This window comes from Saccostrea echinata, unplaced genomic scaffold (genome assembly GCF_033153115.1).
Source record: "Saccostrea echinata isolate AGI-Se365-2 ecotype Australia unplaced genomic scaffold, CSIRO_AGI_Sech_v1 ptg000030l, whole genome shotgun sequence".
NCBI classification, from domain to species: Eukaryota; Metazoa; Mollusca; class Bivalvia; order Ostreida; family Ostreidae; genus Saccostrea; species Saccostrea echinata.
Genome location: NW_026889779.1, coordinates 31,695,001 through 31,710,633, shown reverse-complemented (window position 1 = coordinate 31,710,633; position 15,633 = coordinate 31,695,001). Strand labels below are relative to the sequence as shown.

Sequence of the window (15,633 nt, the reverse complement as noted above, 5' to 3'; positions counted from 1 at the left end):
ATATATATATATATATATATATATATATATATATATATATATATATATATATATATTTAAGCATTTTGAAAAATGTTTAGAATTCACAAGCTAGGTTATAATAATTATAGATGTTTTTGGTATATTACTAAAACATATAAAAACAGATATTCAAGGAACGTGTCGTCAGACCTTAAGATGTTCCTAAGTTATTACTTAGGAATTTTAAAGTTGTGTTATGCCTAATGAAATAATTCCTCTACTCTACCTACATATTCTCAGGATAGTGTCAATATGAATACTTTATTCTTTAGTACAAGACGGTTTATTTCAAGTAACGAAAAAAAATTTTGCCTTAAAGGGGGAGGAGCGAGAGGTTAGCCTCCATTTTAAAAGGAATTGCACAGAAGTATGGTTTAACCTTGATAAGTTTCCAGCTTGAATTAACCCTTGATTTTCCCTTTCTTGTCTTCTTTACTTTGTTTTGTTGTATTTATTTATTTGTTTGTTTTTTGTTCTTATTGTTTTGTTTTTTATTTGCTTGGAGTTTTTTTTCTATCTTTTTCTTTTCTTTTTTCTCTTTTTCTTTCCTTCTTTCCTTTTTTTTATTTTGTTCTTATTACTTCGTTTTGTTAGTGTTTATTTTTTCGGGGTTGGGTTGGGGGTTGTTTTTACTTGTTTGTTTTCGAGGTTTTTTTTTTTTTTTTTTTTGGTCTGTTTGTTTGGATTTCTTTTGTGGATTTTCAGTGTCCGGAGAAAAGTAGACCCCACTGGAGATCGTTTAAGTTGAGACGATTTTCCCTTAGTTGGGTATGACCCTCTCCCCATATACGTACAAGATACGGGTTTTTCATGAATTTCGCCATTTCTCCATTCTTTTCTGTTTTATTTGTTTTTTTTTTTCTTCTATTTGTTTGTTTCTTTTTTTTTTATTGTTTTTTTTTTCTTTTTTTTTTGTTTTTGTTGGGGGGGGGGGGGTTGTTACTTGTTTGTTTTTCTTGTTAATTTATTTTTGGTTCTTCCGTAAATAGTTATTTTTTGCACAAGTGGAGGTTTTATGAAAATTCATGTACCTAAGTTTTACCGTCATGTACACGGATTCAAACATTCTGTGAAAATTCTGTTGGTTGTCCTTTAGCTTTATGGTCAAAGGGACGTAACTGCTGTGTACATTCTTGAGAGTTATTTAACTTTGTAAGTCAATCTGTCCAATCAAATCGCTCGTTTCATCTACTTGTTAGGGCATCTTGGAAACAAAAGACGCCACAGCAAGTGCTCGATGAACCGATCATTCGGCACGTATGTGAACACTAAACGGTTGTTTATTTGAGAATGTGTTAAGATATTTTAGGGATGTAATTTATTTTAGGTAAGATCATGTGTGAATTTCACGATGAACACTTTGATACAAAATGAGTTTCTGTGTAAAGAATTTTCAGCATATTTAGTTTTAAAATCGATCACAGTTAATTCAATAATTGATTAAGGGAATTTATAAAAAATTTTTTCGTTCGTACAATGATGATAATGATCCCATTAAAGATGAGACAATAAAGTCTTAACTTTGAAGAAGGTGATACCCGCACGGTTACATGTTTAATTTTGATCAATCTCTCCAAAGTCATAAGTCATGCACTGCACCCAAGATAGCAAAATATCCAAGGTTATGCACAGGAAAAAGAATGTATCCATCCTGTGCTACAATATTCAAAATAAACACTAATACATATAACTATACATATTTTAGATCTTGAATTTCCCACTGAATGAAAGAGTCAGGTACCATGCTGTGAAAGGTCATCTAACAGCACGCATTACATATAGCTTGGGAACAATGTCTCACAATGGTAGAGGCAGGTTCCGCCCTCTAGGGTCAATAAGGGCCAACCTTAAGTCTGGAGGGAGTGAAAAAATCCCACACATCCCGTCGGCTTCCTCGGTCTCCTCAAAAGTTAACCTAGAGAAGGATAACCAGGGAATCCTTGGGAACGCCCTGGCAGTGCCGCCTGTAAAAGAAAAGAAAGAGGAGAAAGTGAAAGTACAATCAGCCAAATCAGATTCTGGCTCCAGCACAAAATCACAGGAATCTGAGTACAAGAAGGAACTCCAGGATGCCAAGGTAGAAATTACTCTTATTTTAATAGGATATGCAAACATAACATGCATAAAGATGATGTTTTAATTCCATTGGTTAATTAACAGTGTTGCATTGGTTTTGGATTTTCTTGATGAAAAGAGGGCATTTATTTGTTAGATGAAATTTTTTCTTATAACATAAAACAAACTTGTTTTGTGTAGTATATGGAAATATCTGGTCAATCACTTATTTTAGAAAGGAGGGATATGTATCTATTATTAGTATTGTATACCCACTTCATAGAGAGATCTGAAATAGTAATGTTTTTGCTGCTTGTCTTACACAAAATTACTTTTTTCCACATAGACAGAAGTTTCTTTTTTATCTACGTCACAATAATTATAGTTGTGGATATAAATGTCATCCCAAGTATTTATTAATATGAACTGATCCTTTCATGTAAGAATGAAATGTTTACGTTATGCAGGCAATCCACTTCATATATCCATCTATTTTTCATTGAATGCAGCATGCACTCATACAGTGATGCTTAACCATATAATACTTCAAAACAAATGCCTGTAGAATATCAAAATAGCTATAGATACCTTATATTCTCTTTAGGCATTTGAACAGTTTTGTTGCTCTGAAGTCAGAAGTCAGAACCCAATATTTAAATATAGTTAAGGAATAAAGGAAAACTACCTCTTCAGTTCTTTATATATCATTTAATAAAATGTTATCAGAGCAAATCTAAATGATTTGTTTTTAAATTACAGAGAGATTTATACCAAGATAAGATTTTTATTGCTTGGTGTGAGGTGATCAACAAAAACTTCTCTTAATGGAATGTTTTATGGCATTTTTTTTATATTCTAAAGCAGATTTCTACCCCACAGTATATAAATTGAGCCTGTCGTAAGCTTTGCTGCTGTATAAGGTGTGAAGGTTTGTTCGTTGGTATTTACCATGCTACAAATTAAATGACAAGTATACTGGAAGAGTTGGTTATCTGTATTTAATATTTGTCTTTGTTTATTCAGAGATCCCATTCAAACATTCTAGATGCTTCAAGATACCAACCTCAAAACAATCTAAAATACATCTCAAGTGGTTGTCTGGCCTCTGAAATGAACCTTCCTTCTCAAAATCTTTTTAAATACATATTAAGATTAGTTTCTGCTTATATATAATTATATGTATAAAATGTCAGTTGGAAGTTTCTTGAATCTTGTGGTTATATTATTATAGATAATATATTAAAAAAGTGTGATTTGTTGAGGGGTGGGGATGGATGTGAATAACCTCCTCTGCCCCTTTTCCATCTGAGAAGATAGTACTGGCTTCATTTCTCTTTCCTTTGCTTATGTTAATCATCAAAGCTCCTTTTTCTAAAAGATTGGTTTTACTGAGAATTCCATTCAAATCTAAAATAAATTTGATAAATTGATAATTACATTTTCAAGATCTAAGCCTTATTAATTGAGAGATCAAAAGCTGAATGGTAACGGAATTGTGTATTCACTGCTATGGTTGTTCCAACATTGAAGAATTTACTAAAGTCAATTCAAACATTGTAATCAATTTTTTGACTTTGAAATTGATTAAATTTTAGCATACTTTGAATCATTGTTTACAGAGCTAAAAGTGTTAAAACCTCAGATAAATTAATCAGATTCAGTCTGTGTCCTGATTTAGAAAGGAAAATTTTTAATCAAATGTCTCTCACTGATGGAATTTTTGTGGCTATGTCTTTATAGACAAGTTCATTTTCCTGTATATTTAGAAAGGACTGGGATTTGTGAAATCAATAATTTACTTTATAAATTAACTTCTCAGGACCTCAGAAGAAAAGGGGCTATTGCTTACCCAGGCTCAAATTCCCAGTTCTCCACACAGTGTACAATAATTAGCTAAGAACGTAACACTACACAAAGGTGCAAAAAATTATTACAGAGAGTAAACAAGGCTCTTATTCAGAATTTAAATGGAAAGTGCCCCAGGTACTCCAAACATCTCCAGCTTTTCAATACTGGTGAACCTCTTTCACCTCTCTCACTTTTCTTTGGTACAGCAAGTGTGTCTTTTCAACAAATGATAAAACTTTGCCTTAGCAGTTTATATGTGAAACATACTGATCCATGCCCTTAACTAAATTTATGGTTCTAGCAGAGTTTATTATATTTTCTTGACAAAAGGTTTCAATTGACCATTTACATGTTTACTCTGCTCTGTATGATTGGTGTATAATTGTTCTTCAATAATTGATCTGTTTATTTAGTGTTAGCAGAATTTTTATCGAATTGATCTGTTGATTTTAATGTTATCAGGCAAGAGAAAAGGATTTGTTGAAAGAGATTGCCGAGTTGAAGAAACTGATTGAGGAGCTGAGGAAGCAGATCCAAGAGGGAGAGCAGACAATCACATCACTGAGATCTGATTTAAAAACACAGGTATGAGGTGCTCCGCTTAATCAATGCATCAGAAACTTCACATCTTAAACCTGGATTTTAAAATTCAGAGTGGAGAAAGAATCAATAAAATTCCTAATTTTATGTCTTATTAAGTGCTGTTGGCAGATTCGGGTTAGACAATTTTAAAAAGCGACAAGTGGTATTGTGTTAATGCTATTGAACTGTGGTAGTCTGAAATAACCATCACAAAATCAGGCAAACACTCACGTTTTATTCACATGTTGGCAGGAAGAAACGCTCACAGGACAGATAAACAAAGAGAAATCGGAACATGAGGCCACAAAACAGTCCTTACAAGGAGCTCGCTCAGAAATCGACGAGCTTCGAGCTCAGATTGAAAAACTCCGCAAGGAAAATGAAGAACAGATAGACAGACACAAGAAAGAGGTTTATATATTAACAGACAATAAAACACTGATATTATATGCATATATAGTATATAAACATTTGTTTTCTTGACTGAAAAATATTTTACAGAACACCATTCCTATAATCTAAATGTGAAAAATGTTCAGAATACATGTATTTCTTTATTAATGCCTTGTCCTTTTAAATTTTTTATTTACCTTTTATATCAATTTTGATCTCATAAAGTCCATAAATGAATGAAAGGAGAATTTTTTTGGTGGGCTGGTATTATGCTTTTGAATGAAAGTTTACAGAAGAACATAATTAAATAATAAAATACTTGTAATCCTCTTACTGTGTGAATATTAATCACACCTAGGTATAAATGAAAGAGGCACTTTTATATTTTGTGTCTTTTAATATGAATTTATTTATCTTTCAGCTTGAGGAAAAGATATTAGAAATCACTACCTCTAAAGACAAGGAGATCAAGATAAGAGATGAGAAATTAACCAGGTTAAAAAACCAGATGGCAGATGCCTTAAAGGGGAATTCCTGGTATGGTCCTTATATGACTACCCATTACTTAATTATTAATCCTACTAAGAGTTTAATTCCAAAACAATCTGATGTGAAAAGTTAACTTATTTACCACATTTAATCATAAAACCATGAAAGGGAGAGGCACAAAGGCAATATGTAATACAGAAAATATGTTTAGTCTAAACCACAGAAGTGTACTTGTTAGAGAGAGAGAGAGAGAGAGAGAGAGAGAGAGAGGGAGAAATATATATAGAGAGAGAGAGTGTGTAGTGTCCCTCAAATTTCTTTCCAAATCACCATTATAGAATGCTTTTCATTAGTGTTCACAAGTTCCACTCAAAAGTAGACACTTTGTTTCCTTCAGGGAGAGACAACAGCAGTTGGAGGAGCTAACAAAGGAGCTGGCCAGGATACAGGAGGAATGTGACGCTCTTAGGATGAAGCTCAAAGCCTCCAAGTCTAAGGTATCAACTGTAATAATAATATAAACTTTCCGAGCACTCTCCTGGAGAAATGGTGATCTGAGACAGGAGACTGAGATACAGAGAGTAAGAGATGAATAAATTAAAATAAAAATGCAAAGAAAGAGTGAATTTTTAATTTATGGACCAACACTTTAGTTAGATGCTGATATTAAATAAAAGGCCTATAAGTTACATCACTCACCTGAGTCACATTTTCTTGACTAATGTGTTAGTGAACCCATTCACTGTTGTTAACATGTTTTCCTTCATTTTTCTCTTTCTCTGGTTTAGGATAAGGCCATTCATTTGAATAAATATGTAACCCTTTACAATAAGATACTCTGTGTCAAGTTTGATTGAAATTGGTCAAGTGGTTCTTGAAAAGTTGATAAAAAAGAAAGGACAATAGACATGCTGACAAAATTTGATCAGAGATTCATATATGTATTCCAAAAAAAAAGAAAACAACATATACAGTGTATATGTTTCTTAAATTTGCATTTCTAAATTTGTGTTTATTTTTAGGGTGGACATTGTGCAAATTGCCAGGATATGACAGCCAAGCTCGAAAAATTCAATGCCTCAATTAAAGAAAAAGACCAAACAATTAAAGAACTGAAATCACTGTGTGCTAGGTTTGAGAAACAGCTGACTCAACAAGACTACCTGTTAAAACAATGGGCAGAGTCTAAAGGTCACAAGGTCAAATAAACTTGAAAATCCATATTAATTAGTAATACTTTCTGAAGTGTTCAATTTTGAGTGTCAGTGCAGTGCAAATGTGGTCATACTGTTGAAAATCTTTTATTTTTCAATATCGGAACACTTGGTACTCATATTAACATATAAAATAAGTACATATGCAATGTTTTAATGATCCTGAAGTATTATGTACAATACTGATAAGTTTTTCAGCATTGCCATATTAGAAAGAAGTACCATATATACTTGCCTATAAGTCGCTTTTTTGGGAGTTAAACTTTGGTCCAAAACTCTTTATCTGACTTATATGCGAGTTATAAAAAGATTGGTATTTTAGCGGGTCAATCCCTCTAATTTAAGCTTAAAAAGTACAACCTACTTAAAGTGGACCAACTTATAGGCGAGTATATACGGTATGTCACATGTACTCCGATCAGAACTCAGTATTCCGTCCAGTGATAACAAAAGTACATATTTTACTTGAATGCATAAATCTTTTGTGCTACTGCCAAATCAAATGTCCAGTTGTCAACAGATCAGTAATTCATTGGTTAATATTTCAATGAAATATACAATAATTTTAGGGCATTTTACTATGCTCAGTGATATTTTGTTTTATGTGATGTTATTAGTTATATACCATTGCCTTAAATCAGAATTTGTATGTACTGTGTACCTGTCTTTCTGTCGAGCTGCCTTTCATTCTGTCTGTCTGAGGTTTGAGACAGATAGATAGGTGTTTCAATCCTGAAAATTTTTTGTCACACAGTCAAGAACTGCTGAGGAACCTTAGTGGCACCTCTGTTCCTATGCCTTATTTCTCTGAAGCCTTAGTTATTATTTTTTGAGATATGGATAACGATTTATCAGCTATTCTAGTCTGCCAGATAAATTTGTTTTCAGTATACAGATTTGCCAAACCTAGTCATATTTGTTGCAAGAGAGAAAAGCCTTATGCTGAAGTTTGGTTAATTAAGACTACATGTATTTTAATTGGTCTCCTAAGGAAAGCTGTGAAAGTTGACTTTCCATTTCACTAGACTGACTTTTTTTTTCAAACAACTTTGCCAAACATTTCAAAAAATTGAAAATTCTGCTTAAAAAATTTTCAGATTTTGTTGAATAACAGTTAATATAGGATTAATTAAAAAAAAATATTCAAATTAATTCCTTATTGTCCTTAGGTACTTACAAAAGAGTAAAAAAAACAACTTAGATTTGAAATAATACAGCAAATCAGCCAGCAAGAATTTTTTTTTCCTATTATTCAGTGTACTGTCACTTGCTTTTTTGAAAAAAAATGTGGGATATTGAATAATCTGTTTAGATCATACACACGTAATTAATAAAATTAATGTTTAAAGTATTTAATGCAGACTCAACATTCAGAAACAAGTGTTGACATGTTCTTTTCCCTAAACCAGTATTGTTTAGAGTCTGATCCAAATATAGCACATTTTATCTAATTATGTTAGAATTCAGTTCTTAATCTGTTAATCCCATGTCCTTTAATCCCTTTTAACACCTGTTGTACATTTGAGAGAGAGGCAGAAATAAGGAAACTATATAACACTGTTTTGAGGGACTGATTTATCAGTACTAATGGTATCTTCTGCATTGTATATAATAGTTACTAGACTTTTATGGTCCATTCAATATTAAATGCACTTAGATTATTCTAGGGCCCTTTGACTGTTTAACTACATACCAGTTCTTAATATTTTAATAATGTTTGAATCAAGTGTATTCATTTATTTATCTATTTATTTTTTATTTTTTGGTTTCAATGGGCTTACTAATGAAGCTCATTTCATCAGAAAATATTTAAATCAGGAAGCAGATATATGATAATGTATGAATGCTATTTTTTAAAATTTTTTTTAAATTCATTTTGAGGGAGCTGTATTGCAGTCCTTTACTGTTTATGTAAGAATGGCTTCAGTCCCTTGTATAAGTTAGTGTTTTGTGTTAGTGATTACAGATATTCATCATTTGAAGTCCTTTCCCCCTTTGTTTTTACATTCCTTTTTTATATCAGGTATTTAAGTTTTGTATTGTAAAAACTACCGCAGAATAAATTCTTGTCAATGATTTTATCTTTCTTATAATTGTTGTATTTCACTTAATACAAAGGCTCAAACAAGGTTTGTCATCCATCTTTCTAGCTGTCTGTCATTTTGTCTTTCTATTGTCTGGTAACTTTTTTTTTTTTTATTTTTCAACTTCTCTTGGTTAAATAAAGAATTGTGTAGTAGTAAGTATTTTATTCTGCTGACTATCTCCAAGTCAGTTTTCAAAAGTTAACATATTTGAATGATTTTTTTTATGTTTATATAGATATTTATTTATATTTTCATTTGGAAAAAAAGAGAGAGATAACTATAATTTTGGTAAAATTTGTGTTTTTCACTGTAGAAATCGACAGGAAAACATTTTTAAAACATCTTTCCCACCAGTGACCCCCCCTTTTTTTTTACAGGTGTTATGAAATGTTATTTGACAAATTCATACCGAGGCTTTTGTTGTTTCATAGGGGGATATGTTTTAAAACAAAAACAGCAAAAATGGTCTTTTTTATTATGTTTTTTTTTTTTTTTTTTTTTTTTTTTTTTTTTTTTTTTTTTTTTTTTTTTTTACAAATTTCAAATGAGATTACAAATAAAACAAGATGTGTTTGTGAAACAACACTGATGCCCCCGTATGGCAACTTATAGCAAAGGTTAAACTTTCTCAAATGCAAATCAAATATGTTGGTACCCAAAGTAAGGTCTTGTCTCCAGGAATATACCTGTGAAATATGAAAGCCCTAGCAGCAACCATTGAATAGATATGGAACAGGTTAAAGTTTTTCAAAAGTAAGTCAAACATCAAGGTCAAGGTCAAATAGTCAAAATTAATAGTGCCCAAGGCAGGCCCGTAGGAAGCAATTTCAGGGGGTTTTTTGGGGGGGGGGGGCACAGCCATACATTTTTCAGTTGACAGTTGAGGGGACACTACCAAACATTTCCTGAAAAGAAAAAAAAAGGTCATCAGACGTTTTTATTGAGGGGGCACAAGCATATAGTATCTATGTTTACTATAGTAATCTATATATCGGCAAAATTATTGGGGGGGGGGGGGGCACCCACCGTACCCCCCTCCCGATTCCTACGACCATGCAAGGAAAGGCCTTCTCACAAAAAATATACAGGTGAAATATGAAAGCCGAGGCACCAATCGTTCAAAAGTTATGACCAAGGTTAAAGTTTTTCAAAAGTAGGTCAAACTCCACGGTCAAGGTCGATGGATTACAATTTTTGGTATCCAAAAGAAGGTCTTGTCACAAGGATTACATACGTGAAGTATGAAAGCCCTAAATTTTTGGTATCCAAAAGAAGGTCTTGTCCCAAGGATTACATATGTGAAGTATAAAAGCCTTAGCACCAACCGTTCAAAAGTTATGGCCAAGGTTAAAGTTTTTCAAAAGTAGGTCAAACTCCAAGGTCAAGGTCAAAGGGTCAAAGTTGTTGGTATCCAAAGGAAGGTCTTGTCACAAGAATTACCTATGCGAAGTATGAAATCCCTAGCACCAATTTATCAAAAGTTATGGCCAAAGTTAAAGTTGGGTAAATTTTGCAAAACTGAGTCAAACTCCAAGGTCAAGGTCAAAAGGTCAAATATGGTGGTACCCAAAGAAAGGTCTTGTCACAAGGAATACACACGTGAAATATGAAAGCCATAGCTCCAACCAATCAAAAGTTATGGGCAATGTTCATGTTTTTGCGGACAAACAGACAGACAGACGGACGGACAGGGCAAAAACTATATACCCCCGGATCTTCGATACGTGGGCATAAAAATATTCTTTATCAATCTTATGTGTTGAATTTTACATAAGTTAATAACGCAGAAAGATTTAAAGGTCGTTTATCTATTCCCATAAGTATTTGAGAATCTGGTGATGTTTTAAATTCTGATTTCAATAGATAAAATTGTCTACCCCTCTCCCTATGAAAGAACTGTAAATATGAACAATTGCCTTTTAGACACTGGTTTTAAACAGGCCCGGGGGGGGGGGGGGGCAGGGATCCCGCCCCCTTTTTTTCTGCATATAGTAATTTGCTATAGTAAATTTTACTTCAGATGATGGTCCCTCCCCCCCCCCCTACCCCCACTTTTTGATGTTATTAGGTCGAGCGCTGGCAAATTCCAGGATTTGGACAGTAAATTAGCTTTTTAGCCTTTCTCTATTTTTTTTTTTTCTTTTTTTTTCTTTTTTTTTTTTTTTTGCTTGTGGGTTAATTTTGGGAAGTTGCCCCCCCCCCCCACTTTTGACCAGTTTAGGGGATTTTTTTTGTTTTGGCTTCTCAGATTTTTTTTGGGGGGGGGGGGAATTTCCCCTCCCCCTTTTGAAACCGTTGCTATACGGGCCTGTTAAACTTATTAGTTAATTTTTAATGAACTCTTCTTTGCATTCAATCAAGTTTTAATGTTAAAATCTTCATTTAGATTGAGTTCAATGGATTAAAATGTACGCGGGAATTAAAGAATCTCGAGTTAGCGTGCGCAGTTCTTTGCAGAGCTGGATTTGAGATTTTCAAAGGGAAGGGGTTGGGAATTTATGCTAGGTTTAGCCAACAAAGATACAAACTAGTAAAATTCTTGACTTAAAGGAAAGGATCATTTAATACAAGTTATTCTAACTCTAAATATAACCCATGAAAATTCTTTGTCCCGTTAATCATGCAACGAGTTATAAATCCCCATCCAGAAAATAAAGGGAGGGGTTAGACCCACCTTCCTGATACAGGCACTGTTGAAAGATTAAAGAAATCAATTTTAAAACATCTAAGACTCGTATTTAACATCTTTAATCATCAACAGCAAATACAATAAATGTGTTTTGTTTCTGAGTGGATAATATAATACATTATAATAAAATTAACAAAAGATATGTATGTATGTATTAAAGCCCATCCAGAGCTAAACATTAACAAAAATATGCACTCGTCCATCGGATAAGTGTTTAATTATTGAAATTGTCTACGGATAATCAAATAAACGTTAAATTTGAGCCCTGTCTGTATCAAATGCACGATATCAGTGGTTGTCGAAAAAAAAGTGAATACAGTGTCACAAAGAAAACCCGCTTCCTTCCTTGAACGGATATGTTCAATATTTCGTAACGGCAAAACATATTCTGACGAGATCCGTAAACAACAGGATGCAGACAACTGAGTACAGGATGACTCCAATGACGCTGAAGGCCGCAGCCCAGGAGAGGCTAGCGAAAGCGTTCTCTGGTAACAGAGCCGTGGGCTGAGAGGAATCGTGTACTGCCTTAAGAAAAACACCACAAGCAATCTGCTGCAATAAAGCTGAAAAAATAAATACATTTTTCTGTCAGCACAATTATATCAAAATATCAATGAAACGAAAATTACAAAAAAGTACGAAAATAATAATGTGAATTAACCTTGGACGAATGAGAAGATGATGATGACGACGAGTGGCCATCTTCTTGTTTTGGGGAGAAACTGTGGTTTGAAGATGAAGAGAGAAAGACAGACGACACATGTTACTCCAAACAAGAGAGACAGAAGATCAAACACGGCTGCCACTGTCAACCAAGCTAAAAAATTAAAACATCATCTTTATATGAAATTACAGGCACCTAAATTTTTATCAGTAAGTAGCAATGAATTTAAAAAGGTGAAGAAAACGAACAGTGATCGATCTAAAAAAAACAAACAAACAAACTTACAAACAATACAAATTCGTGAACAGGGCATAAAAGAGGCACCTCTGGAAATCCCAGAGATGGGATCAGGTGCCTAGGAGGAGCAAGCATCCCCGACCGGTCACACCGCCATGGGCCATACGTACTTACCAGGTAGACGGAATAATCCGTAGTCAAATTCAGTACAAAAACAATGCTTTAACAATTGGTATAAAATATGACAGTCAAATACGATCCAATGATAGGATTATTTGCAAACAAGGTAATTATAACGACCACAGAATTTTCGAAATGTTGCGGACTTTAAACGAGGTTGTTGAAATTCCTGTAACACCAACTTGCTTTTTAGTAGCCCGCCCCGGTTTAAAAACTGGTCTAACCCAGAGTATCTTCTTGCGTATCGATCATTTGTGAGACATAAACACTATATGTAGGTGATGCTGGAGTACATGTATCACTACACAATTAAGGAAAGTTGACGATGAAAAAGTACTATCTTTTGTCATACAGTTTAGTTGTCATGCAGTTGGTCGTTACCGTATATAGTCAATAAAACATCCAAATATGAAACAGATGTGTAGACTCTGTGGTGTCTTTGAAAGCCCTAAAACGAACAATCATATCTCCTCTATATATAGTTTAATTAGGGAGCTCCACCGCCACCCACTTTTTTTGAGATTAATAGTCCTTTGCTGTAAAATTAGTAAAGAAATACACGCAAAGGCTGCTTCCCCCCCCCCCCCCCACAACGCTTTTTGTTGATGTAAAATCGAAGTATATCTCACAATTTTGCATTTAAAAAAATGGACCAAAAGTTCAAGATCCTACACCCCCTCCCCCCACGATTTTTGAGTCTGGGCAGTTTAGATTTGTTAATTATTTTCGTGATCCCCCCACTTTGAAAAAAACGTTTCTACGGGCACACATAGCACACATGTATTAGCATACTGCTATTATTGTCAATTTCTTTATCTTCCTTCAGTTTTCTCCCTACTCAATATTTTTGATCCAGTTTCAGACTATTGTGATTATGTTGCAAATCTTGCATTTTGATGTATCCTACTCGTGGTTTTGTGCATCTTTCATTTGTACCCTCATGATAGATATGATTTATATTCTTTCATATTACAATATACTTTAATATTATTTATATGTAATCATTCTGAAATAATTGTATATGCCCCCTGAGGGCCCTTGATTGGTGAATAAACATATATATATATATATATACATAGTTCAAAATCCTCTCCTTAATACTTTTTTTGTTCTGAGAAAAAAAAATGAGCATTTATATGTCTGAAATCTTGTCAACAATAGCTCTTTTCTAAATGCTATGGCATATGAAACTATAGAATGGTGTCTAACGTGTCGTGAATTTCAAAGAAATTTAATTCGTTTTCCATTGATAGTTTAGGTATCCCTGTTTGCGTAATTTTTTATGAAGGTTTTTAAATAGTTATATACAGTGAATACGCTACATTCAAAAAAGCAAACAAACACATTGCACCAAGAATTTTGTCTCTTTTGCAAGAATTTAAAACCGTTACACTTACCTGGGCGATTAATGATGCCAGTACAGTCTAGATTCACACATGTCAGCCACAGACCCACATTAATCGCGGTGCTGTTCTTATAAGTCTTAGAAACCCAGAATGGGGACACAAAGCTCAAGAATTCCACTGCCAGACCAAGTATGGAAAGAATGAATGCCACCCTCTTGTAGATGGAACTGTCCATAAAAAGAGACATATCGTCTGAAAATACTGTCTTTGGTTTTATCATGGGATTTTAATTAATCGGGGGAAGTTGCAGTTCATGCGTTCTCACTTTTCTGTCACATCTTGACATCCTCTGCAAGAAGTGACCCCTACCCTTATATCAACACTACAGCGGCAATAACTAGACACTATGTAAACCCTTTCTTTAAAAATCGTGCCAGGCTAAAATTTTATAAAGAAATACAATCAGAAAGGAGATAGAAATACAATCAGAAAGGAGATATACTTCAATAAAGCAGAGAATTTATCAGGCTGATAACTGAACGGAACCAAAAGAGAACAAGCTTATCTGTACTCTATGTTAATACCTACTCATTCAGTTCATTTACTGTTGTGTTTACATGAATATGTATGAAATTATCCAACTTAAATTAACAGACATCTAATATTTCCAATTTTAACGTCTTTGTGGAAAGGACCAGAATTACTGCATGCTTCGGTACTACTTGTATCTTGCGAACTTGAAAAGCAACACCGTGGTTTCTGCTGGATTTCAGTAATGACCCATTTTTAGTGGTCCGTGTGTCATGCAAGACACTTCAAAAACGGCATTATATACTGTATATACGTAGTAACAGAAGGGGGGCTTAAATTGGCCCCCACTTTTGCCGAAGCATAATCTCGTACGAAAATGTTATAATTACAAGCCTCCCCCTTTTTTTTTTGCATTATACTGTAGAAGCACAAATTTTCGTGGGAATAAAATTTCGTTGAATTGTCATCTAAAAGGGTTTAGTGGACATTATATACAAATTTCGTTGTTTCGAAAGTAACTCTATTCATATAATGCCACTCCCATGTAAATGTATTCAAAATTTTTCTTTACGAAAAACTTAGAACCTAAGCATACCCCTACCCCCCCCCCCCCCCGAAACAGAATATTAGATTTTATACAACCTTTGGATTTTTTTTCGCTTGACAACATTTGTTTAGGTAAGTTATAAATTATTTTTCTGCCTGCCATCCCCCTTTTATAAACGATGCTACGTGCCTGTGTTTTACCTAAATATTATTATAATCAGGCATTCTGCCTCTTTAAAAATTCTAATTCTGCGTTTATACATGTACTTCATTCACATGGTTAGAAAAATTCCGTATAAAAAATTACAACCAACATTTTATAAGCAACAAAATTACATCTTTCAATCATTTTTTTTAAAGATAAAGTTTAATCTAGAACTACTGTAATCTAAAATTGAGGCCGATAATGCATAACTGTCCTTTCTACGAAAGCCTATTAGGATCAAACTACGGTAAAAAAAATTTAAAAGGCGTTATAACGCCTTTTAAAAGGCGTTATAACGCGGAAAAAGGCGTAATAACGCAAATAAAGGCGTAATTACGCCTTTCCAAAAGGCGTTATAACGCGAAAAAAGGCGTTATTACGCCTTTCTAAAAGGCGTTATAACGCCTTTCCAAAAGGCGTTATAACGCGAAAAAAGGCGTTATTACGCCTTTCCAAAAGGCGTTATTACGCCTTTCTAAAAGGCGTTATTACGCCTTTCTAAAAGGCGTTATTACGCCTTTTTAAAAGGCATTAATACGCTTT

The 15,633-nt window shown here is 33.7% G+C and overlaps 2 protein-coding genes across 2 annotated transcripts; one reads left to right on the top strand and one right to left on the bottom strand.

The window, feature by feature from the left end:
• The first annotated feature begins 1,281 nt into the window (after positions 1 to 1,281).
• On the top strand, positions 1,282 to 8,679 carry LOC133196714 (mRNA export factor GLE1-like). Its single transcript, XM_061332573.1, has 7 exons — positions 1,282 to 1,348; positions 1,727 to 2,098; positions 4,387 to 4,509; positions 4,759 to 4,917; positions 5,321 to 5,436; positions 5,786 to 5,885; positions 6,411 to 8,679. Exons 2-7 carry the CDS (start codon positions 1,814 to 1,816, stop codon positions 6,594 to 6,596), a joined length of 969 nt encoding a protein of 322 aa, XP_061188557.1. The 5' UTR covers positions 1,282 to 1,348; positions 1,727 to 1,813; the 3' UTR covers positions 6,597 to 8,679.
• Positions 8,680 to 11,617: 2,938 nt separating this feature from the next.
• LOC133196713 (uncharacterized) lies at positions 11,618 to 14,088 on the bottom strand. Its single transcript, XM_061332572.1, has 3 exons — positions 13,860 to 14,088; positions 12,043 to 12,198; positions 11,618 to 11,944 (listed from the first exon to the last, which is right to left on the bottom strand). Exons 1-3 carry the CDS (start codon positions 14,086 to 14,088, stop codon positions 11,739 to 11,741), a joined length of 591 nt encoding a protein of 196 aa, XP_061188556.1. The 3' UTR covers positions 11,618 to 11,738.
• Positions 14,089 to 15,633: the final 1,545 nt, after the last annotated feature.